The 26264-nt window shown below is 43.2% G+C and overlaps 1 protein-coding gene across 1 annotated transcript in view; it reads right to left on the bottom strand.

Moving 5' to 3' along the window:
• The window catches only part of KIT (KIT proto-oncogene, receptor tyrosine kinase), a gene marked incomplete at its 5' end in the record, with an annotated part of 56506 nt that extends 36203 nt beyond the window's left edge, over positions 1-20303 (bottom strand). Inside the window, 2 exons of the mRNA XM_080625873.1 lie at positions 1485-1724; positions 20234-20303. Coding sequence (XP_080481999.1) covers positions 1485-1724; positions 20234-20303 — 310 coding nt within the window. The remainder of the gene's footprint in view (positions 1-1484; positions 1725-20233) is intronic.
• Positions 20304-26264: the final 5961 nt, after the last annotated feature.

Genomic DNA, 26264 nt, shown 5'->3' with positions numbered 1-26264 from the left:
CACCATTTTATGTGCCACTTGAGACTAGTAGGATCAAGGTTCTTGGTCCTGTTCTCCATGCCCAGCTTTACAAGCAGAAAGCATATGGGGTGCTTTTGGCAACATCACAAGTAACTGAGCTCACGGTAGCATCTTCAAGAAGATGTAAGGCGTCATTAAGACAAAACCAATTGCAAAATAATGGCCAACGTCACAAACATACTTCATTTACTTCCAGGAACTTGGCAAAGTGAAGGTCGCACATTTTTCACACAATTAAGACAAAGAAATTAACATGTTGCATGAAGGCCACACAACTTCTCTGATGCTTTAGTAATCATGCTCAGTGGGAGAGTTGCTTATTATCCTGAAGTGAAGGAGCTGAATGAATGATCACAGCTGTCTGGGATACTTACCATGAACATCAGGAGAACAGTCATAGTACATAAAGTCAACAATGTTCGTCACACGTAGGTAAAATACATGCCACATTTTCTTTAGCCATAGCCTCAGAGAAACACAGAAGGTCAAGAAAACTCATCCATAGTAGCTGCCTGGCTATTTGGACAACTCAGAAGCAGTTAAAGGAGCATTTTTTAAACCATGTGGTTACCATGTCAGGTATCTTCCCTTGGGAAAATACTCTTCACTGTGCTGTGCTGGTATTTCCCTGTCTTGAAGGGTAGGTCTTGCAGTTAAGTCTCAAAGGAGTGGCAGGGCTCAGAGGAGGCTCTTTGAGACAACCCCTGTTGGACAAGGAATGATTTCTGCAAAAAGGTGGATGTGGCAGGACTTTTTTCCATCAACAGGGAAGAAAGATCACCAGAGCTATGTGAAGAAGCGGGAAGGTAACTGTCTTCCTTGGAAAGGAAAAGAGAATGCCAGGATTGGTACACTGTCAGCTTGAGGGCAGCTGATGAAGCCACAGATCAGGAGCCAACAAAAGATGAGAATTAAAAACAGGGTAATAAAGGATTGCAAAAATGTGTCAGAGCAGAGGCACTCTTCCCAAGTTGGATGCTTCTGATCAGTCACAAGGTAGATCAGAAGCTGGAGGTGGAGGAATCATTGCTGCCTGCTGGCTTAAGCCCTGAAAGCGCAGCCTCAAAAAGCCAAATCCTTTAGCTACGTGTCTCAATAAACCAAGTGCCTGGGGCCAAACCTTACATGACTAGGTACTGCTTGCTTCCTCACAGTACAACTGACTCATACAACTGATTCAGGTCACTTGGCTAGCTTCTAGAAAGACAGCTCAGGTATATTTCACCACAAGCAACAGTGATGTAAAGAGAAACTCATCCAGAACATTCCTCTCATGACAAAGCCATTACAAGCAAAGCTGGGAATGAGTTTTCTTTCTACTGACAGGGAAGATGATTTCTTGTATCAGACTCTGTTCTCCCTTTGTTTGTCAAATACATTCCCTCCTCCAGCATTTACTGTCCTATTATTTTGAGAGTGGGAAAGAGAGGGAAAGCAAAAATAATGCCTTAATTGATATTTACCTTTAACAAAAACATAAAAAGAGTTGACAATACTCCCTTTGCTTTTGCATGTGTATCTCCCTGTATCTCTGACTGTTGCATTTTTGGTGTACCACTCTTTCTCATTGGAACTCCTTGCTTTCGCCGATGGGTCCGAGTTCTGGAAATTCCAAGTCACAGGTCCATTCTCGTTGCACCTCAACCTTAATTCCTCCCCTTTATTAACAACCAGTGAAGCTTCCTCATGGGGCAGTGAACCACCTGGGGGAAAAAAAAGAGCACAAAATACAATGCCTGTCAATACAACACTCCCTTTTTTTCTGCAGCAAAACTGTTATTTATAGTTGTATATATACAGCTAATAAGTGCAGCTAATATTTTGGGAGTTATTTCTTTAAAATACTAAGCTGCAGTGGCACTGTGCAATTCTACTGTCACCTTTTGGCTTGTAAGACTTTCGGCACACAGAGCAAATAACCACTGCAGATAGAAACTGGCCTTTAAAAACCCATCTGAAACTCATTTCAGACGCACCCGTTTCTGCAATGGTTTGGCTTTTGAATGGGAACAGACCCAAGCTATTTAAAAATTAAATTCAAGAACATATGAGCCTGATTCTACATGGCAGCACTTTTAATCATTCTTTGTCATTTACTCAATATGTTGCCAAGAACTAAAGTTTTTTCGCTTAACGGTTACCTTTTTTTAACTGCTCTCTCATGTATTCAGAAACTTCACTCAGACTCTTAGATTAGAAGTGTCCAGTTTAATGAAGGCATCCATACATTCTTTCCGTACTTCCTTAGTTTTTTAGTTGAAGTGCTAGTTCATCATTTCCTACCTCCCAAACATTTCATGCAAAATATTATTCAAGCTTCCATCCAACTCTACCAAATTAGTTTCACCAACTCACCTATCTCCCAGTCACCAACACTGCTCTAAATGACCTTTTAGCTTCTTTTCCACTGAATATGCCATTAACACAACTTCTAAACAATTCTCAGAGAATAAAGCTGTATAAAATTAGCAGCTTCAATTCACCATTCCCAACTTATACTCCATACTTGGAGAAAGAAGCACATTCAGACTTCTCTGGCTCCACAGTTAAGGTAACTCAAACAGGGGGTTGCTGAGTTAGCATTCTTAGTGAACCTACAAAATGGAACTCATAGCTGAAAATGCAGATTAAATTCTTACTACTATAGAACTACCTGAACATCAGAAGAACATAGACAAATACTGAGGTTGTCTAGCAGGAACAAACCCTTCCCTTTTCAGAGTAGCTCTTTAGTCCCACAAGTAAGCCTTAGCTTACAATAACAGTGCTGTTAGCTACCGTGTCTCTCATGTGAAGCATAGCTGTACAAGATTGTACAACAGCCATATGCAGTAGTAGAGTCATGCCACTGAAAATACTACTTGCATTCAAAACTACACTGTGTCTCTGTTCAGAGACTGAATTTCTCTACCCACACAGATAACAACAGACGTTCAAGCAAAACAATCAGATAATTAGTTGAGATGAGGTTAGGTACTCCAGACTTAATTCATTCATCTCACAGCTTTAGTTGTTCTTAATTAAGATACATACTGGATTAAGACCAGGTCAGGTAACTGCTCCTCTTCCTGACAAATCCACCACAGAGTAGGAAGCTACGGCCAGCCAGACAACCTGCAGTGTCCAATCACCTGGTTTGTGTTCTGGATTTTGGAGGGAATCCTTGTTCTCTCCCCATGTCCCTCAGATGAAGATTTATTTATCAGTGCTAAACCAAACAGGCAATCATTTTTCTAGCACTACCAGAAATTTTTCACATGATGTCCACTAACCCTGCATATACACTTCTGTGATTGAACACCTAACCAACCATCCTAGAAATAGTAATTGCCAGAAAAGGGACAGAAAATCCCCACTTTTAATTTCAAATCTGTTACCTCAAAGTGCAAGTGTGAACTTCAGCTGTGATACATCAGCTCAAACAAGGAAAATTAAAGTCCTAGGTCTCAGGAGCACAGGTCCCAGCCAGCAGCGGCTCAGCAGGCAGAAGAGCTGGAAAAACCCTTTGCCCTGGACACAGAAGTGCCTGATGCCAGGTTAGACGCTAGGAGACCTCTGATTTGCAAACCCGTTGGATCAGAGCCAGCAACTTTTGGCACATGAGAAGACAAAGATGTCTGAGGTGGTCTCTTGGGAATGTCTTTGGCAGATTTCTCTGCTGCTCCCACAGACCATAGGGTACTTCAGTGACACATTACATGAGTGGCATAATATAGCAAGAGTGCAATGTGGTATACCCACTCTGGCACTCGGTCCTCAGATAAGTCACGGAAGGCTGCAAAATGAGAAGGTAAGGACATCCTTCTCTGGCAGCAAGGTCTCAGCCTGCGCCCTGCCAGGGAAGTTGCATGTGAAGCCAGTCTGGGACAGACCATGAAGCCCACCTTGTGCCACCATCAAGGAGCATAGCACAGGGTAGGTCACGCAGCCCCTACCACGGAGCAAACACCAGTGAGTGTTTCATCACACAATAGGGCAGCTCCTCCTTCACCAGCATAAGGGGTGATGCTGGTGGTAGCCTGCACTCAGCACAGAGCAGGCAGAGGGGGAAGCACAGCAGCCCCAGCAGCCCCCGAAGCACCGCTGGGGCGGCATCGCTGATGCCGGGATGCCTCTGGAAGCACAAAGCCACCAACACAGCCCCTGCCCCTGCCCCTGCCCCTCTCCTTTCAGCAACAGAAACCCAACGGGACACCTCAGCTGCATGAACACAAGTGCCCTTGCAGCCAACAGAAACTCCTGGTGCACAACCTATGTGTGTGCACGGACAGGGAATGCTCCCTCCCCAGACCTCACCGCAGTCTTTGTCTCACACACACCTCAGCAGGGACACGCTCTCAGCTGCACCCAGGGGTTACTTCATGCAAAAGCCCCAGAGCTACGTGGAGACAACCTCTTTTACTTGCCTCTGAGCAAATGCCGAGCCAGCACGGCTTGCTGAACCGCTCTCTCCACTTCTCTCCTGGGTATTTATACAGTGGATTAATGACACATGAGGTAACTCCAGGCTCCAAACTGCCCAGACAAAAACAGCCTGTAACACCCTACACAGCCGGGTGCTGGACTTCTCCCTTCCAACTCACTTAACCAGCCAACCGTAGGGCACAAGTGTGAGGGGCAGAGGTAGGGCATCAGAAACAGGTTTGCAGAGGAAAGGGGCACACTGGAGATGCAGAGCATAGATTAAGGTCATACCTGATCCACTAAGTGAGTGTGGATCTGTCAAACCACCCATAGCACTTCAGTGATGTGATGTGCACTTCGCACATCACTTGTGCAAATGCTGACAGGTGCTGCAGCAACAAACCCTTCCCCTTCTGAAGGCTGTCTCTCTAGTCCTACAAACAACCATCACCCGTTCCCCTCTTATTCAGAGCATAGTATTGCACCGTTGGACTGGATGTACAATAACAACACCTGAGCCAGGGAAGCGGATATTTCTCAAAAGCCAATACCGCTTGTGTTCAAAAACACACTCTGTGTCTCCATTCAGAGGCTGAATTTCTCTACCCACACAGATAACAACAGACGTTCAAGCAAAACAATCGGATAATTAGTTGGGATGAGGTTATGTACTCCAGACTTAATTCATTCATCTCACAGCTTTAGTTGTTCTTAAGACATATACTGGATTAAGACCAGGTCAGGTAACTGCCCCTCTTCCTGACAAATCCACCACAGAGCAGGAAGCAACAGACATCCAGACCACCTGCAGTGTCCAATTACTTGGTTCGTGTTCTGGATTTTGGAGGGAGCCCTTGTTTTCTCCCCATGTCCCTGGAAGAAGATTTATTTATCACGGCTAAACCAAACAGGCAGTCCACCAGCACCTGTTTCTTTCAGCATCACTGGATATTTTCCACATGAGGTCCACTAATCCTGTACACAAACTCACGTGACTGAACATATAAACAAGCATCCCAGAAGTAATAATGGCTAGAGAGATTAAGAAAAACATGATTTCACATTTTTTGCAGTGTCTGTGACTTTCACCTGCTCTTTCCGCTAGCACTCATCCTGCATATTCAGGTTGGGAGTACAAAATTTTGCACCACTTACTATCAGTAAGTGATAGTATCTAGCAAGTTGTTAGAAAGTCTTTAAAGGTAGTAAACAACACAGCAGAGCATAACTCCATCCAGAGGCACACAGAATACATTATGTACTGAGGAAAAGAAAGGCAAAGGGAACAAGCACACTGGCACTCCACAACAGAAGTCACAATACTCCAGTTGAAACCATACTCTGATTTCAAGACAATCTTGCTATGGTTCCTTTTATGCAGCCTACATATTGTTAGCAAAACAATTTACAAACTGAATTGATGCCTTGTGCAAAGTATTCCACCATGTAAAAGGGTTGGTTGGTTGGTTGGTTGGTTGGGGTTTTTTTGTTGCCCTCTGAAAATAATGTATCTTCAAGAAGGTATGGCAGCGTAAGGACAACAGGTTGTAAAAGCAAGGACTGTCAGATGTGCTTGGTATTGTGCACCTGAATATCACCTGCCTTTAAAAAAGAACAATTAAAATGGTGCCTAGAAAGATGGGAATGAGTTTGTATTTCGCTTTTGAAGTAATAATTAAGTAACAGAAATCTGAGAGTTTAACCAACAACTTGTAGTCCAGTGCACTAATCCCCATAACAGATGTCTATCTGCTGTCTCTTGATCTTTCCTCAGACAGCTAATGCCTCGCATCCGAGGCTGCTCCAAGCCTGAGGCATGACGGGGCTCTCCCATGCCCACTGTTGTTCCTGCGCACTCCAGGAACACCAATCATCAGCACATAACCATAACCATGACACTAACACTAATAATTTGGGAATCAGTTGTGTTGGCAGGATATATGCCAGGGATCGTAAGAGACCCCCAAGTGCCAAGCCCCACAGTATATGACATCTGCTGTCTCCTCCCAGGGCTCCATGTTCACCCCGGGCAGGACCAGGACTTTACCAGTCACAAGCGGGATTGCTAACTCTCTGAGCTGCAGGATGGAGGAACCCATCATTACACCTCCACTGAAGGTTTCCAGGTGTGGGTATGGATCCTTACTCTGTTATCTGACCCATACCTAGGCATGTCCCCACCCTCTCCTTATACCCTGGAAAAGGAGGTGGACCTCAGTGAAACCCACCCCACTACAGGTACCACACAGGAAAAGGGAAAGAGAGGAAACTCATCCTCTGCCACTGCGGCTCCTGCAGGCTAGTGGGGGCAGATGTTGGTCACATGCTGTGGATCCCACTGCCAAACAGTCAACACTTCCCATACACTGCATAGCCAGAGTACCACACTGGGATTCTGATGATCCTCTAGAGTTGACCTCTAGGGCTACATGTTAATAATGTATGTTGATAATGCCAAATATTTTATAATTAAAAATATTAAAAAAAAAACCCAAACAAGCAAATTAACAACAACAACAGAAAAAAAAAAAAAACCAAACATTTGCAAAGTCCAGAGTTGGACAGTCCAAGATGCATTTTGGATGTTCAGAATTTGTGTCCCACAGCTGAAAAGAGTCATTTCCACTACCCTAGCTTCTCCCTGTAAGATAACAAATCTGAGTTAAAAACTACAATGCCGGGATCACTGGTGAACAAGGCTGGGTAACTGAAAAAAAAAAAGAAGCAGAACGTATGACTATATTACAAGCACCTTCCTAAGCCCTAAAAATGAAGGGAGATGGAGGAAAGAGGGGGAATACAGCAGTTGTGACTTCTGCATGCAGCAGGAACATCTGGAAAACCAGGCTGGAGGAATCAGAAAATTAAATAGCTGTAGATAATACTGATAGGAAATGCAGGTCAAATTGCAGGGATATGATTAAGGACAGCAGAATGTTCCTGTAACAATTAAGGGATGTGCAAACAAAAAAAGCTTTGGCTAAGGAGTGCACTGTCCTGGGAAAAAACACAGTTTATGCTGGACCTTTTCAGCCTCAGCCACAACACTGCTGTAGCACGGAAAAGCACATCAGGTGCAAGTCCACATCATGCTCACAAGCAACTGGAAACCATCTCCAGCTCCCAAGCAAACAAAGGATGTAGGACTGCCATGGAATAAGATGAAGAGTCAAGCTCTGTGGATTTTATTCCCAGCTCTGCCACAGATTTCCTGCACAACCTTAGGCCAACAGGTTAGTTCCTCTGTGGTTTCTTCCTCTTTCAACTCTTATCTAAACATTAAAAGGAACAAGAAGTTTGTGGCAGCTCTGAAGCACAACGGATTGCTTTCAGAGAAAAACAAAACAAAACAAAACACAAAACCCCTGTGCCTTATCCCACACCCTTCTACATTAAACTTATCTCAAACATGGCCCAGGACATAGGCACAGCACAGCTTCACAGTACAGCCACAACCTGCTCACATCCAGCACCAGCCTTTCTGCCAAGCCCAAGGGACTGTCAGCCACCTAACAGCAGGTTCATTGCTACCCAGTAAGAGCAATCACCCTTTCTGGCTCCCCCAAGGCTGGAACACACTGTAAGGGCATGACAGGCTCTTCTCATCTTCTGCCTCATCCCAGTGTGGGTGTCCATAACCTCCATAGTCATCAGCAGTCCCTGTGTAAGCTGTACAAACTGCACAATGAAAACACTGACCTGACTATGACCTGATCCGGACCATTATTTCTAAACCAGTTAACGTTTTTCTGTGACAAATGCACCAAGAAGCTAAACTACAATGGACAAAATGTCCACGACTTTCAGATACGATTGTGGTGATTGGACACAATTAGACTGCTTTCTTTCCAGAGCCTATTCATCCTGGGCACTGGGATCATTTCAAGGGCTATCATGCAGACCTCACTCACCGCATTTTTCAGTTTCTCATCTACAACAACATGAGAGAGCAGAAACAAGAGATATGCTTTATCAGTTAAAGTAGTGGCACTGCTGTAGATGCAATGGTCTGGGGATATCAGCAAGACATTGCTTGCGGGGAGGTAATATCCTCTTTCAGCATACCCAGTGCTGCTGGAAAAATGAACATGTTTTCAGACACACAAATCTCCCACAGGTCTGAAAGAAAAGCAGAAGCAAAACCATTTCTTTTACACAAGTGCTGAAGTCCTAGCCAGAAGCCTGCCAGGTCTTCTTTACAGTATTAGTTGGTCTAATTGAAGGGCACTGCCCTTCCAACTCTGTCACTTACTTGTTAAATCCGCTATGACACTTGACATACGCTATGATGGAGATACATTTAAGACCTTTTCAATTATATTTTCTTTGTCCTGACACTTCATGCCCCAAGGAAACATATAAAGTGTCAAACTTTCATGTTAATCACACTGAAATTACTTTCATTTACTCTCATGGATAAAATCTCCCAGATTTTTCACAGGAAAAATGCTATCACACGCTTACTTGTTTTGTTCCACTTCACTAAACAGACACTCTCCCTTACACTAGATGAAAAGTATTGCAATAGCAAATGTCAATTTTAAATGATTTGATGCGAAAGCTACATCAGATCTCATTTCAGCTAGGCTGCAGGGGAAAAGAAGGCTTGCAGTATAGACTCTTACTTCACAAAAGAAACTATCCATTCCAACACCCATGCCAGTGTCTTTCTCAAGGAAACAGACCAAAAAAAGACCAAAGACGTGATTGTCCCATAGAGCACCACAGAATTTTCCCATACCTAAATGCCACAAATCCTTGCTGAGAGGGCTCCTTTGCCCTAACTTCATCTTGGAGACTAAAAAGTAACTTAACTGTCATTGGGCATTTATTACAGGGTCTAGACTGATTAGGCTGAACTGCAGAACTAAGTGGTTTGTTTCTAATCCATTTAACAGAGTCAGTGCTATCTGCTGACCAACAAACTCTTTTCACGTCTTGTGTTTCCCAAGCAGAAATGCAGAGCTCCTGTGCTTGTGCTTGATCTGAAGTTCTGGATGCTCAGAGGCTGTATGTTACTAAGACGGAAGAGGAGTTATGAGGACTTTGACATTTACCCAGCTGCATGAGGGCAACCACTGTCTTCTCACCCAGCCTTCCCCTGACTTCCGTAGACCCTTCACCCTGAATGGGAAGGGGGCAGAAGAAGGGCACTGTGAAGGGCAAGAGGCGGGAGCTCACCAGCCCAGCACTCAAAGCAACAGCAAAGCCTATCCCATCTGCAGGCAGCGTGAAGGAGAAACCAGTATCCCACAACACAAAGAGCAAGTGTGGAGCCAGCCAGCCAATTCCCATCCATGGCAAACTCAAGAGAGGAAGTGGAAGGAGGCTGAAACAAAGGTTGTCTTTATCATCTGTGGAGGCATGAGTATGAGGAACCACAGAGGCAGCTGGACCGTGGCTGTGGCTGAGACACCCCCCCTTGCAGTGACACCCCTTGTGAAGCTTTCAGCTCCATGGTTTGGGATTGCTCCACATGGACCTGCATCACTGAACACTCATGCCCTGCAAGGGCACTCCACAGGACAAGTAAAAGGCACTTGTTGCTTACCCCTTGCAGGGAAAACAGATCAGGTGTCTGAGGAGACAGCCAGCTACACCTAAAGAACGGTTATGCACCCCTCTGAATGAGATGTGGTTAATCAGAAACAGCCAGCATCAAAGGCAGGTGGCAAGAAGACAAATCCAGCCAGCTTCCAGCCCTCGCACATCCCACTCTCCAAGAGAGACATTCACAGGATCTTCAGGCAGGATAAGCATGAGCACCTGGGCTGATCCCCTGCCTGTGGGTGGAAGCCAGCAGATCCTCCTGCAGAGGGTCTGATCACAGCAATTAGCAATGTAGCTAATCATACTGCCTTATTTCGGAAACAGGCTTAGCAGAGCAGATTCTGCTCCTGACTTCCAAAACAAACACGTGAGAGCTGCCCTACACACGCCAGTGCAACCCTCCCTCAAGGCAGGGGGCTAGGGGAAGTAACTGCACCTTCCAGAGACAGAGACTCTCCTTCTTCTTCCCCCCACCACTCTGTTTTCCCTTGCTGGGGCAAGGAAACTCCAGCCATGCAAAGCCAAGCAGCTTGCCCTTTCTGACTGGCATGCCTCGCTCTGCAGCTAATAGAGGCATTCGTCAAAGGCTGACATGTAACAATATAATTCTAGTTTAGCACACATGCTAAACAGCCACAGCATGATCAGACACCATGCTTCTTTCCATGGCTGGGTATGGTACCTTTCTGTGTCCTCTTTTTCTGGGAAATCCCAGCTTTGGGCCTTTTTCTCTTGCTCTGGAATTTCTTTTTTGAAGGAGCATTATGTGAACCTTCAAGGCACTTACCTTGAAACAGGATGAGATACAACCTGTTCTAGGTGATTAATTAATTTTATTACAGCATGTTGGCACACTATGGTCTCTTACACCCAAACTTCCCACCACAGAAGGAATCTACAAGCAATGTACTAATGAACAAAACCAAATCCAAAGCACGACTGACCTGTCAGGTTTTTTTTTAAACTTAGAACGGTCTAAGCTTAAAACAACTACCTGCTAACTCTTATTAGAAAGAAGAAAATACAGAGGACAGATAAATACATATGTACGTACACACACACAAATAGGATGTGCATAAAGATTGAAACGGTTTGCCACAACACTTGTCAGCACTGAGATTTATACACTTACACTGATCCTTACTCCTACTGAATTACTGCCTTCTTCCCTCTAATTTCCAAAATTACTTATTAACCAGCTGTTCCCACAGTTAGTTTTATCAGCTCTTAGACACATAAATAAACAAATTATAAAGTAAGTATGGAGAATGATTAGCAGGAATGAAAAAGCACATTAATGCATAGTGTATTCAAATTCAGCTGTCATGCATCCAGTCTATTACTTTAATGGCTTTTTCTTTTCACTTCTCTCTGCTGACATTTACATTAAAGGTGCAGTATCTTTCAACTTCCATTTTGAACGAATGTTCCTTGTAATGAGCAACATGGGCTTGAAAGTGTGTTTTCTGAAATGTAGTGAAAAGGTAGTTTTAATGAAGAGAAATGAGAAAACTGGAGAACAGTGAATCGTTTTGCAATCTCAATTAATGCTTATTTGGAAAAGGCTCAACTGAGAAAGGAGATGTAAGACTTTTGGCAATGCAAATTCTAATTATTTCAAGTCTTGGCAGTAATTTTATCAAATAGTAGCAATTTCATTAAAAGGTGCACTGGTAATCATCTACATAAGGTCTCCAGCGGGGAAAATATACCGATAATTGCATAATTATGTTATCATTGCTCTTATGATGGACCACATTAAATACCACAAAGAGAAGCACCGTTTTCCACTTTCTCCAGATATTTAGGGGTTTTTTCCTAGAAGATTACAGCAATAAACAAGATTTTCAGATTAATAAACACATTCACCAAATTTTGCAGAAAAGGCACAGCTATCTTTTATGTCCATATCCCTTTGTATCCTCTTTTCCTTCACTAGAAGAACTAACAGGTTCTTGAGAAAAATGCTGGGTTTAGTAAAAAGATAGCTAAAGCATTTCTATAGCTCTGTTACCGAAATGCAACTCACTGCATCACATGTCAGGCATACACATGGCACATGGATCCATTTAAGAAGCAGCTTTGGGAGTATTTCCATATTTGTCCATATAATTAACCCATCTATTCAGTGATTTTTAATAAACCTACAGTAAGTCAGATTTCCCTTGTCTAACTGGCTCACAAACTTTGCTACAAAGATGTTGGTAAAAAATTATTGTAAAAGCCTGGCTTTACAGACAACACCAAATCTAATAAACATATTTTTAATGGGGGTGGGGGGCAGTATATACTTATCTTTGCACATGCCCTCTGAAACTGTGACTAGCACAGTTTCTGGAGAATTCATTGGCATGTTCTTCAGAACCTCCTTGGGTGAACAAATCTCACCATAAGTAATCACACTAGCACCGAGCAAGATCTGTCACTGATGTTGTCTTGTGCCTTAAATACAGAGATTTTCATCTATTTTCGAGAATGAAGTTTCATTTCCTCAGTTTTCTCACAAGGAGATACATAATTCAGCCATTGTACTTAATCTCCAACATTAGCAGAAGCCACACTTGTATATTTTGCTTGAAAACTGTAGTTTATTTTTTATTAATAAACCCTGTCACAAATTGCATATACGTGGCATACATATAGGTAGCTGCTTATTGAAAAAGTGGTCCTCGTTCCTACCCCTGAAGAGATACACACGAGGGCATGGTGCTGTGAGCACAGCTTGCATACCTGCCTAAGCAGGGAATGCCATTTCACAGCATCCCTTCTGATAGTATCTAGTTTATGTATGGAGACCAGACATAGAGGGTTCTCTTCTGCTCGTTTCATTTGACCTCTTTTATTGTGCTGCATACCTCAAATCCTAGGTATGATGATAATTAGCATTACTGCAGAGTCAGCAATTTTATGTATAATACCTGGAAGTCAGACATGCTATGAAATAGGAAACTTCAACAGCTTGTGTTACAATGAACACTACTGGGAGGAAGCTTTTATTTTGTTGAAGATCACATAATTTCTTTTTAAAGTTAAAAAGTTATGCTCATTCACACATAGAAAGCACTTCTACGACATAAAATAGCAAACAAAGAAGCAGTAAAAGTAAAGAAAAGAAATCAGGCAGTCACTGAGCCGCAGAAAATGAATGCCTCAGTACCAGGTCCTAGTGCAGAAGAGCATCTAAGGCATATGAACAGAACCACTTCAGGTAAAAATACCCTATTAAACTGCATACTTAATATTACATTAAAAGTACTAACGTAGCTTTTTTGATAATGCAGATTTTACTTTTAAAAAGTAAAAATATTCAACAGTGATCATGAAAATACAATTATGTAAATTTAAACTTACAACTCCTCTAATCATTAAAAAAATTAAAGGCCAAAAAAGCTATTCAAGCCATACATTTGCTGCCAACATTTTAAAGATAATCAAACTACTGAATTCATGGAAGTCAGCCTCTGAGCACCTCTAGGCAGGTTGTGCTGCAACAACAAACCAGCCTTCGGTGTCTGGCATTTCCTAGCAGGTGCAGAGAAAACTATTTCTTTATTTCAGTTCATTCAGTACAACTCAATTAAGCAACCAGTCCATTCAAAGAGGAGCTACTGATCATGAGTTGAAAAAAAACCCATGAATGTTTTCTTTCCGTTGCCATTCTAAGAATAAAAAGAGGATGAGATGAACTAGTTCTAAAATTTTCAGAGCACAGTGATTAGAAAACACCAGTTTTGACTACAGATAGGCCTTTCAGTCATTAATTCTTTATTTCAAAACATTTCTCAATGAGTTTTTTCTTCCGAATTGGCTGGCTTCTATGTGGTGCTATTTATTTAATGGAAGAACACTTCAGAATTCTCATTTCATTCATTGTGATCAATGCAAATCATCAGTAAAAAAAATCAATTATCTAATACAAGAAACGTCAACACTTTCTATTTTCATGCTAAATATAAACATGAAGAATCAGAATAAGTGTATATACAACAACCTATATAACTGCTTAAATACAGGCACAGTGATTAATCAAATAGTGTTACACATTAGTGAGTGTAACACTAAATGCAAAAGCTATATTTAATTAAAAGTCTACCTCAATAGTAAATAAAGGAGGTTAAACCTTTCTTTACAAAATGATTAAGTACAAATGCAAAACAGTTAGAATGAGGCTTACTGTTGGATGATTTAAATCATGATTAAAATCAGATTTACAATGCCTTGAATCAAATTGAAGCACATAGCACATGGGGAGGTAACTATTTCGTTAAACCTGGAAGACATTTCTTATCTGGATTCAGCCATCAATTTTACACCTCCTATCTGGAAGAAATATAAATGAGTTGGAGAGGACTGAGAAGAGGAGGAGGAGTTACAAAAGATACACGAAAGAAAAGGCTGAAAAAGGTTAATCACAGAAAATTCAAAGATGTTATATTAATTGTGAATGTGTAAAATGGCATTATAAAGAAGATGATAATCAGCAGTTCATTATATACACCAGAGCAGGAAAAAAAATAAAAGGATGGAATTAAGCAACCAGCAAAGGAGATTACGGTAAGTATCAGGAGAAGCTTTTGACCTTTAACAACTAGTTTTGTCCTTAAAAAATGGGTGGTAGACTCTGCACGACAAGTCTGCCTTAGAGCAGATTAGAGCAGTTAGTCTGACGCAGGAGGATTGGAAGGGACAGACCAGATGAGCTCTGCAAGTCTACTCTAGCCTTACTCTTACAGTTCTGTGGGGTCTTCACAAGACTTTCTGTGTCTCTCAGAAACCCAGCTGCGTGAGTGAGAAAGTCAGATTTCATTCAACAAAGAATGAAGTTTCCAGTCCTGAGAGATGTGGACAAAACCTTCAATATGTGATGTCAATGCAGCCACTAACTCCTGAACAAAACACAGATTAAGAGAGCCGAGTGCAAGTTTTTAATCTCCTGATACCATTCAGCAAGAACCTAGTTACTTCTGAATGGCCTAGGTATGTGAATACCCAAAATACTTCAATTAAACAGCTCACTGGGACTTTTCTCCTCCCCAAAAAATGCAGGCTCTGAATGACATGTTATAACCAGCAAGTTTGATTTCTTTTTCCTGTGTGGCTTTTGCACAAAGCCTTTCTTTAAAAGACATCAACTCCATGTTATGAGGAGCATGTTCACCCAGCATGAGCAGAGGAGCACTACTCAGCTTAAAGGACAATTCCTGATGGGAAAAGACAGAAGATGTAGGACTAACCTAGCATTTGCCACGTTTCCAAAGAACCTGTAAGAGATATATCTCTCTGACCTCCAAATTTCCCTGCCACAGTTTTCATCTCTTCTTAACTTAAATCAGCCCATGCACCCTCTTTATCACTTAGATTTACAACCATCAGTACCTAGTTGACCAGAGAATTCTTCTCCGTATCAGGTATTTAATGATTATGTCACATAATTATGGACTCAGCTGTCAAGATGACATTTAAAATCATAGACATTTAATGCTGTCAGTCCTCCAGTAACAAACCCCCCTGTAGCTGATAATGTTACTAAATGATGCTTCATTTTAGTTACAATTTCCAGGAAGGATCCATATGGAGCAGCCCGGGAGTTGCATAGCATGCTAGCAACATTAGAAACTTTTCTGTTATTTACACGCCTGATTACTGTTATAGATAATAAAGAGCCTTACGTGCTGTGCAAAAAAAAAAAAATCTGTTGCCACATGAAAAAGCATCATTAAAAATCCATTTAAAGATACATCTGAAAACCTATGTTTTCAGAATAAATCAGTATAATCCCCAAGAGTAAATCCATTGAGAGATTAACATTTACTGTGCTTTCTAATTGGTATACCCTAGAAAACAGGAGTCACATTCTCCCTTTAAACACAGATGTTTACACTCCCGTTATGCTTTTATCACTAACGGCAGTAATCTTGGCTGGTGGACAAACAATACTCTTCGGTTGTCATTAGGTTTGGCAACCAGCCAAGGAGGCTGCTCCCATGCCTAAAACTATGTTCATTTATGACTGCTTGCAGGGTTAATTGTCAAAGACAATTTCGGAAAAAAAGCCTTTTCGTTTCCTAAAAGTCACTGGAAAAGCCACGCACGGTACTTCTGTAGTAAAATAATACAGAACTGTAATAATGATTCTAAAATTCCTTTTATGCCAAGTCCTAGCAATCTGTATGTGCATTCTCTCCAGGTTGTTTTTTTTTTTTTAGTAAACATCCAAAAAGATGTAACACATTGAATTCTGCATCACCACTTTCAGTAGATGCCTTTAGCATCAGCACTCATCTTTCGCCTAAGGTTACAATGAACACCTTAAGCTCTATTAAGGTTTAAGAGCCTCAACCATGGCAGATGAGTTTCCGAAGGACAGAAACAACTGCAAGCTCTTTCTTGAGCAGGAGAATATTCAGAAGACACTCAGAAATTTAAAAAAGACAAAGTTTTACACTTAAAGTGAGAGGGTACTTACAGTAAATGAAATGCATTAGGATATTAGACCTCATTTCCTCTAGCCATTCTCTGAACAGCTGAAAGAGACTTAAGGAAATGAGTCAAAATCCTGGAAGATGTTTGTACTAGATGAAAAAGAAAACAACATCTGTAAAATCATGTGTCACATGCATAGAGCAAGACAATGTGCAAAGCTTGATCCCTGCAACAACATCCACCTTCTTGGGCAGAGGGAAAAAGCTGAAAAGTGGCTTAACCTTGAGCAATTACTGCCTCTTTTCTACAAGACTGATATGAGATTAGATTGATTGTCATTTATTGTAGATAAACAATATGTTGAAACTCTGATGCTGTGTGGTTCTTGCTTCATCCAGAATTTGCTATTCCTTACCTTCAGATTACACTAGAGTGTTTACTGGAAGTTCAGTCTAGAAAGCAGCTTTCCTTCAAACTACAAATGCGAGGTACTTGGTATTTAATTTGACAGCTCTATATATGCCTTAAAAATCTTTCCAATAACTTGCACTAACAACAAATTATAGTTTAGACTATCCAAAGAATATAGAGGTATCACTAGAGTCTTGCACAACAAACCAGACAGAAAGAAGGACAGGTTTCACAAGGAACTCCTACCAACGGAAACATGAGTCAGAAGTTCCTCCGAAGACCTGTCCTAGCTCATGCTTGCATATGCTAAAGACATATCCTTTCTGATTCCACCTGTGTCCTGGTGCAACATGTCCCTTCTGGAGGTGACTCAGGACCCTTGGATGAATCCAGGCAGTTGCAAAGAAGCATTACTGTTTGGACAATCAACGATAGGTTTCAGGGAGGGCTGAAGCGAGGTGGAAAGCCCACAGGGAGCCAGTATAACCAAACAATACCACAGCTGCAGTCATCTGTTGACGAGAGGCTCCCTCTTGCAAAATGAGCACATGGAAATGCCTCCAGTCTCTGTGAATGGTACTTAAACAGGATGCAAATAGGAGCCTCACTTCTTGCCAAATGTATCACATTCCTTATTACAAAGCCTGAAGAAAAAAACACTTACGCACTTGCTGGGAGAGGGTTCCCAGTTGTAAAGGAAGGAAGAGTCAAGCTTTGAGCAATCTTTGACACTTCCATTCTGCCCCTGGCAGTGGCCTTGGGCCATGTATCTGCACAGGAGAATCTGCCCTGACATGAGGGAGGGAGGAAAGGAGGAGATAGCAGAAATGGAAACAGGGGAGTAGGGAGGGCATGATACTCAGATGGTTTGAGGGGGTCAAGACATCAAAAGAGTGACAGCAATCAGAATCCCTATCGTTCAATCTTCCTCCTTCAAGCCTCCTCCCTTGTGGCCGACAGGTAGAAGGAAGCATCATAAAAACAGACATTCTTCCCTCTGGTCACAGGGAGAGCCTCCTATTACTCTGAGCTGATTGGGAAAAAAAAAAAAAGGCTGTATTGATGGATGCTGGAAGGAACCATATCCAGTCTTCCATGACCATGGGATGGAAATGCCGCAGACACCCTGGCAGAGTACTGGTGGTGAGAGGCAGGGCAAGCCTTTGGGGAGGACAGCAGAGGTACAGAGTAAAGACTGTTCCAGAATATCACATTAAATGAGGACTAAGGCAATAACCAAATGGAAGGAAAAGTGGAAGTGTATGTTAGGAGGCAAAAAAAACAAAAAGCAGGAAGGGGCTGTGGACAGAAGAGATGCATGGTTTACCCTCCGAGAAACTACATTAAGCTCTTTTTTCCACATCTTCCTTCCCTGTTTGCAAACAAAGGAAGACACTCTTGACTAAAGGCCAAAGAAGGACACTTAATATAAATTTGTATAATGACAGACAACAGGACTGGTCTCAATAGGGACTGTGGGGAGATCATCCAGTCCAACTGGCTGCACTGAGGCAAACTCAAAAGTAGCCCAGGGTCATGTTAGCTCCAGAGCAATCCACCACAGCCGATCAGCTCTGTCCTGCCTGTCACTTCTGATGTCCCCTGTGCCACTGCCAGGACATGAACCATCACTCTGATACCTCTTCCAACACAAAACCATATCGGAATATTCCTACATCCGTGTGATACACAGATGATGCGCACATGTGCCCAAAGACAGTTGTCTTTTGAACAGCAAGTCATTTATGCCTACTACACAGTGTATATTTGTCTACACGTTTGTCTGATGTGCCCCTGAGCTGAAGTTTCCCACAGGTGTCTGAACCAAGAACCAGAGGAAGGTTCTCTCCTCGCCTCTCCAGTACTCTGGAGCCTGCGTCTCATGTCTTCCAGGAGATGCCACCAGTCTGACCTGTTTCTCAATATTCCCTTAAGGACAGTCTAATCATATGATGAAGGATAACTTTCAAGTGCAGGCAAGAAATACATGAACTAAAGAAAGTTGGTGGGTATTGATAATTTCGATATGGGGCGGGGGGTTATATATTTTGAGGAATAACCTCTTGGTAGAAGACTTTTCCACCCCTGTGGCCACTGCACTAGCATTTTGTGGCTATTTCTAAATAGGAAACGTGCCCAAATTGGCAGACATCACACTTAGCTTATCAATAAACAAAAGGGAACGAGCCCAGAAAGTTACCCAAACAAAACCATTCACAAAAATACTTATAAATCAATTACCGCCCCCTCTCACCTCCCAAAGTAAAATGCTTACAAAGAAGCGTGAATTGTCACTACTGTTAGTTTCTGGTACGTTAGTTTTCTTTGCTCCCAGCAGGATGGGCAGTGGCTTACGGAGCCGTCCCTGGCTGCTCCCTCCGTTAGCGGCAGCGGGTGTTAAACACCTCGCACTGTGCATTGCTTCCTGGGATCCTCCGCGCGCTCACGTTAAGTAGCGAAATAACCTTTCGTGTTACACACTTTCAGACTTCGGTGCCCACGGCCAGATTACTCCCTGGGTGCAGCTCCTCGAACACTATCTGCGACCTCCTTGCAGCACCTTCCTCTGCAGACCTCCAAAATGCCTCCTAAGCCTACAAACTGTGCTACGAGCTGCACGGCGACGGCGAAAGCCATGTGCAAAGTTGCCCAGCCCTGCAGGCAGATGCTGTGTTTAAAATCACCATCCCTGTGCGCTAGTGCTGCAAGGTTGGGCAAGCAAAGCCCCTTTTGTCAAGGATGTGGAACAGAACCTTTGAATTTACGCCCGACACACTAAAGTTGCAGCACTGACAGACCTTCCTAAGGCCAGAGCGACACCGCTCGCCCTCCTACTCAAGGCAGAGCATCGGCAGTGCCGGAGCACAACGGCTCTGGTGCCTTGTCCCGCGCGGAGAGCGGTCTGCTCAGCCCCTCCAGACCGCTGGGCGCCGACCCACTCCCAGGGCGCACCGATGCACCAACCCATGGCCGGGGTGCACCGGGTCGCCGAGCCGAACCCCAGGCCCCGAAACCCCGGCCCCTCCCCGGGGAGACTTCCCCGCTGCTGGGGAGCGCTGGACACCTGACGGCGGAGGCTCCTTCCCTGCCTATTGTTCAACGAGCACTTAACCGCGGGGACATTTTGTACTGATCACCAGATACTTTATTGTCAAAACAGCCCGGCCCGGGGAGGGGGGGGGTGTCTCCCTGCCGGCCCCTCTCCCAGGCCCGGATAACCGCGCACTGCAAACAAAGGACTTATTGCCCACCACCACCCCGGCGGGGCGTCCCGCGAAGGCAGCGCAGGGCGATGCCAGGGCACTGCGCGGAGCTGCCGCCGCGATCCCTGGCACGGCGCTGCCCCTGAAGTTTTGCCCCGCAGCCGCCCGCGCCTGCCCCGACCCCGCGGAGCTCCGCGCCCTCCCGCGCCCGCGGCTCCCACCTGAGGGGTAGAGGCTCAGCAGCAGCAGCACGGCGTGCGCCAGCTCCCAGGCGAGGTACGCGCCCTCCATCCCGCCGCCGCCACCCCCCGAGCCCGGCGCGGCGCGGCTGCCGCTCGCACCGCCCGGCGCGCAGAGATGCTCGAGCCCCCGCGGGAAGGCTGCGGAGTACAGCCGGCTCCGCCTCCACCGCCCGCCCCGCGCCGCGCTGCGCGGCCCCCCTAGGCGCCCTCCGCGCCCCCGCCCCGCCACCACGGGGATGGGCGCAGGTGAGAAGCCAACCCCCCCGCCATCCCCGCCCCCCGGGGAGCGTCCTGGTTTGCCTCTGTAGTGCTTACCATACAGACCTCAAACACCACCCCCGTAAAATAAAACGGTCTAACAAATAAAAAACCCAGCGGCTGAATATGCACACAGTGGCGTAGTGGGGGAGAGATCGCCCTCCTCTCGGAGCAGCGCTTCTGCCATGCTGGGCGCCGGCAAGTGCTGCGAGGAGGGATCGGGGCTGTGGGGGTGGGGAAGCCTGGGTGTGGAGGGGGGCATAATCGTCTCTGATAGCTCTTTGAGGTGTCGCAGCAGATTCTGTGTGCACCAAAGGTAACGTTTATGCCTTGGCTCCCAGCGCTGGGATCTCAAACTGTGTCCGCACTGGGCTCTCATCTATTAAGGGTCAGTCAGAGCACCAGAAGTAAGACTTAGTGCTGTGACACAAAAGGAAGGATTGAAAGAACTGACTGGTTTGGTATGGAAAAAAGAAAGCTGACAGGGAGATTGAACACGGAAAAGGTTCTTGCAAAGAGGATTGTGAGCGATTGTTTCTCATGTCCCTCAAGGGCAAGATAAAAAGTAATCCATTTAGTTCTCAGGAAAAAAAATAGCTTAAATGTTAGAAAGCACTTGCAAAGTGTAAGGAGAATTTAGTCTACAAATGCATTGTGGAGACGAGGTTGTGGAATCCCACAGAGGGAGTTTTTTAAGCACCGATGAGACGATTGACAAGGAGGATCTGGGAGCACTTGCTTCTGTAGCTGCAGAGCTGCTCTTCAGGCAGAAATAATGCAAACTACAGGAATGCCTTAAACACTGCTTTGTCAGTCAGTGTCACATACTGCAGAGGTGAAGAAAAGGTGTATGGGTGACCCAGGCAAATGAGTCATCCATGCATTCACCAGCTGCCCTCTGCCCAGGTATCCACAGGCAGCACCTTAGCAGGCAGATGCAGCAAGGACACTGGCTGCCAGAAAACCCATACCAACACTTCTGCATGTACAGAAAGAAGTAAGGGACACATGGCAAAACCTTCACCTGTGGAAAAGCATAAACGTAGTCTTCTTGAAACGTGTCGGTACAGATCAGAAAAGTTATTGAAGGCAAATTATTCCTTTTTTGTATATATACTTTCTTCATCTTCTTTTCTTTTACACTCCTGTCAGATTTTCTCCAAGGTTAATAACACTGTCCTGCATGGTCCAGCATTAGATGAAAGTCTTGTCTTATATGTTTAAAATGGCTCTCTCTCCATTTCTTTACTCTCTTTCATCTCTGACAGCCAGTCTCTTTTGATGGGTGAATCCTTCTTCTGCTGCAAAATGGAGTACGTTCTTGTTAGCACACCAACAATTTCAAAATCAAACATCGTTTTAAAATCATATTTCTCAGTAGGTGCTAGCCTCATCAAATTAATTCTAGGTAGAGGATAAAAACAGCTGAAATACTTAAATTTTTAGTGTACTCCAGATTTTCCAGGTATCTTTGGTTTTCGTTTTTGTAGGAGAAAAAAAAGGGAGTTGGAATTTTTTTGTATAAATACATGGAACATTTACAGTTGAATTCCTGAAAGATGCAAAGGCAGCCCACAATAAGCATATGAGAGGTTTCCACTGAAACGTTATCAAGGAACATATGATGTTGTTATTGTGACAGGTTTCTTCACCCTGTTGTTCTTGATTAGCACTCTTTCAGTTAGTGACCTGCCTTTATGTCCTGCACATCCCTGACCACATGAAGCCAAAGTCCGCATGGCCTTGCATCATGTGCCTTATTTTCATGAGCATTAACTGAATGTTAGACATCTCAAAATCGGAGTGGCAACAGTATTCTCCATGTACTTTGCCTGGTTATAAACAGCTACAGTAAGTGGGAAACAAAGGTGAATTGGTTTTAACCTTGCCACTTCATTTATTTTTAATAATCATAATGATAAACACATTTGCTCTTTCCACCTCTGTCCAATGCATTGCACTGAATGCTGTAAGTTCTCTCATCCATAATCTGTTTGCATTATAGAAGAAAAAGAAAGTTTCTTAAGCAGTGGAGGATTCTTTTAGGTCTTTTTTCTATCTTTGTCCAAAATATGTGAGCTTAAGCCAGAAAAGGTCGTCTTTGTCTTTGCAGCCAGCCTTACATGCTCTTCTCTTTAGTTGTCACTCTGGTACTATGGCGGTATGTTAGGACAGGGAATGCCATCTCTCCTCATCATCTGATGGAACCAACTTGCAGTAGGTTGACATTTTGTGGGGGAAACAAAAAAAGAGGGAGATCTGCAGGCTTTGGAGGCAATGGATACAGATTTGGAGGTAAGAATGATAAGCTTGGAGAATTATGTGAAACCCTGTATTTGGAAAGTTCAGTTCAGCTTGAAATCCTTGAAGTGATTTAACATTTATGGACCAGCTCCTTTGAATAGTCAATTCAAAAGATTGCTGTTACACATCCATGGGACTGCTTACTGGAGTAAACATGAAGAGATCGATAATATTGGTGAGAGTAAGATAATGTCATTGAACAACTGGTGCCCTAATGAAGAGCTTACGTTATTTCTGTATCTGAATGAAAATGCATTTTGAAATTAGCCAGTTTGATGGTTTCAAACAATTTATTTGTCAGGGCTATGAAAATCTTTTTTTCTAAATCTTTACGGCATAAATAATCTGTGGAAACTGTTATCTATGGCATGGCAGGTCTAATGAGAAGAGAGGAAAATGCCGCTTCTGATACAGGCAATTGATGCCAGCTGGAATCCTTCCTGATAACCCTATGATAACAACTTCTTCTATAAGGTTACACTTTCGTTTTTCTAAATTGCAGATTGATAGATCTTAGTCTGGGGCATTGCTGTTCCATGTAAACTGGCAGGCCCAGCAAGCCAGACAGCTCCAGAATTAACTCCTCTGTGATTCCTGAAGGCTTTGAGAAATTATGAGTTTGAAACGTGTATTGATCTACCAGTGTTGTTGAAATAGCTTTCTAATCATTGGCATAAAAGTTTGTTAAGCTTTTTAAAAGTGAAAAGCAGTTAAATTTCTGCCTTGTGCATTCATCTAAACCAGCATTTCTGAAGAGTGGCTGTCAGTCATGTCATATGACCACCGTGAAAAATATATACTCAGCACTCTGCTGTGTCTTAATTTTAATCGACAAAAGTGTGGCTGTGAATTTTCTGTGCCTTTTATTTATTAATTAAAAAAAAAAAAGTGTGAAATCTGCTGGTCTAAACCGTTGGTACAGGAAGGTATAATCCAGCTGGACCTGTTTTCTAGAAGCCTTGAGAATTTGGGATGTCCCATTGCATTTACTCTTATTCATTTCCAGTCTTCTACATCCTCACACTGACATGCATGAAGTCACACCTTCTTGGGTATAAAGTGGGGTATAAAGTCACTATAACCACTTGTGATTATCCACCCATGCGGGTGGGTAAGTGAAGAGAACTGGTAGTATTTGATAGGCATATGTCTTTAAGACTTCATCTGTAGATGGTAGGGTTATAATGTCTTCCATGCAGTTTAACTGAAGAAACTTCTGCTGTTTTTAGCAGGGATGACACTAAAACAAATAGAGATAAAGTGGACACCTTTATCTCATTTCCTCTGGAATGAGACTTCAAACTGAATCCATTCAGTCTTACTAAAGTGGGAGGTATCTCTTATTCCCTTTTAATCCAGTTTTGTAGAACACTCAAATCCCATTGTGCCCATGATCGTAAATCAGCATTACCGTCCTAGTTAATTAAAGATTTTTCCAGCATCGAATGTCAAGAGCCTAGATCTAATCATCATTGAAGCTTGAAATGTGTGCTGCTTTTAAAGACATCTTGTATTATCACATGCATAGCACACTATTGTAAAAACTGCTTTATCAGTATAAGCTTAAGTGGAAAATAAAGGCTCTAATCTTCTTGATAGCATTTTTTGTTAGGTTATAGCCTGCAATCTTACTGAGAAAAGAGATTTGTCTATGAACTGCCAAGTATGATTCTTGCCTTTTATCGCTTGCTGCTTTATTTGCACAGGCCGCTGTTGAGAGCTGACTCCATGTGTCAGCTTAGGCCTTTTCAAGTCTTGGTTTGTCTTATTTCATTTTGTTGCCTTTTTTTTTTTTTTTTTAAGAGTTTTAATATCAAAGTAATTGTGGAGAAACAACTGATGTGGCTTCCTCCAAAGCATTCTCCTTTCCCAGCTTGCTACCCTTCCCATCCTTCCCTGGTCTTCCCACACATGGCAGCTTTGGGCTGCAGAGCTGAAGAGCCTCATCCTTGCTCTCTCTGCCTCTCCCAACAGGATATTAGTGCCTTGGTTGCTGAAAACATATCCAGGCTCTGCATCTCGTGACAAGAACTAACTTTACTTTGCAGTTCATAAAGAGCACTTCTGTGTTTTCTTAGAGCGCTTTTCCATATCTGAAATCTAAATAAATGGCTAGAGAGGGGTTTTGTCAGGCGTTTTTCTGAGGTGATTTAAGCCACATGAGATCCACTTGACATTATTGTTAAACTGCACTAAGTTGTGTATGAATTTGGGGATCAAATAAGAAGAAAACTGAACCAAAAGCAAAAGAATCCCCTTGGTTGCGATTGCATGTATGTCAAAAGTGTGATGTGGAGAACAGGGTGCTTATCTTGCCAGTGTTGCCTGAGTAGATAAACTGAAAAGCTTCTTTGTTTTATCATGTCCTGTTTGTCTCATCATCTCTCAAATTATCTTTCTTTAACCTATTTTAATTTATCAACATTTAGGTGTGTCAAAAACTGCTTGGATCTTTTTTAGCCTTGCAATACATATTCAAAGCTCTTTAGGTCCCATTTTGTTTACATCTTTGTGTAGTTTGTAGAAATGCGTCGGTTCCCCTTTATTCAGCTTTAAAACTTGTTACTAACATGGGTTGTACTTTGTCGGTGAGTGACCTCTCGTGACTCTGTTTGCCAGTGCTTCTCTCACATGTCTGGCCTGGAGCACTCAGCCTTTGTCAGGTGAGCATCATATGAGCCTCCTGCTCCCTCCTGGTTCCATCCTCAGTGCCTGCTTTGCCCATCTCCTTGTACAGAGCCAGGCGGATTTGTCACAACCCTGCCACCTTGTCTGGAACAAGGATATCAGTGTCTGGCCTTAGAAGTAACTGTTATTTATTAGACTCAGAGCATGTCGGAGAAGATGGTTCTTAAAATAGTGAACAGGCTGTGCATGTGACCCATTTACTATTTTTCATAGAAAGACCAAGAAGGCTGGTCTGTCTAGCTGCTTCTCTGCAAAGCTTGTCTCAGTTTCTGCTCAGTTTTGTTCAATTCACAGAGTGGCCATAGGCAAATGAACTTCTCAGTGAGCAAGGCACTTTTTAGTTGGCATCTGTGTCTTTCAGTGGGTATCTTCCAGCTTTGGTAAAGCAAGACCTCCAGTTTGCTGCAGATGGGTGAAGTATCCACAGAGCTAACGGCTTCTCCATTGCCTCTCACTTCTGTCTCTGCAACTTTTTGAGTAACCCCTACTAAACCAAAATGCTGTAGATGATGTTGCCCTTCTCTATAGGGTAGGTAACCCTTACCAAGCAATGCTGCAGTGTCTTAGGGGACTGTACAGCAGGTATATACATATTTATGTTTTCATTACAATCTATCTTCACAGTTCTTGCTAACTGAAAGTCTCTAAGAAATTATTTTCCCATCAGTCTTATTCCAATTTCATATGGCTATCTTGTACTGCCAGAGGCCTTTGGGGCTTTTTTTTTTCAGCTATGTGTATTTGCAGATGCAGTGTATAT

Source organism: Psittacula echo (assembly GCF_963264785.1).
Source record: "Psittacula echo genome assembly, chromosome: 1".
NCBI classification, from domain to species: Eukaryota; Metazoa; Chordata; class Aves; order Psittaciformes; family Psittacidae; genus Psittacula; species Psittacula echo.
This window is presented reverse-complemented; position numbering and strand designations above follow the sequence as displayed.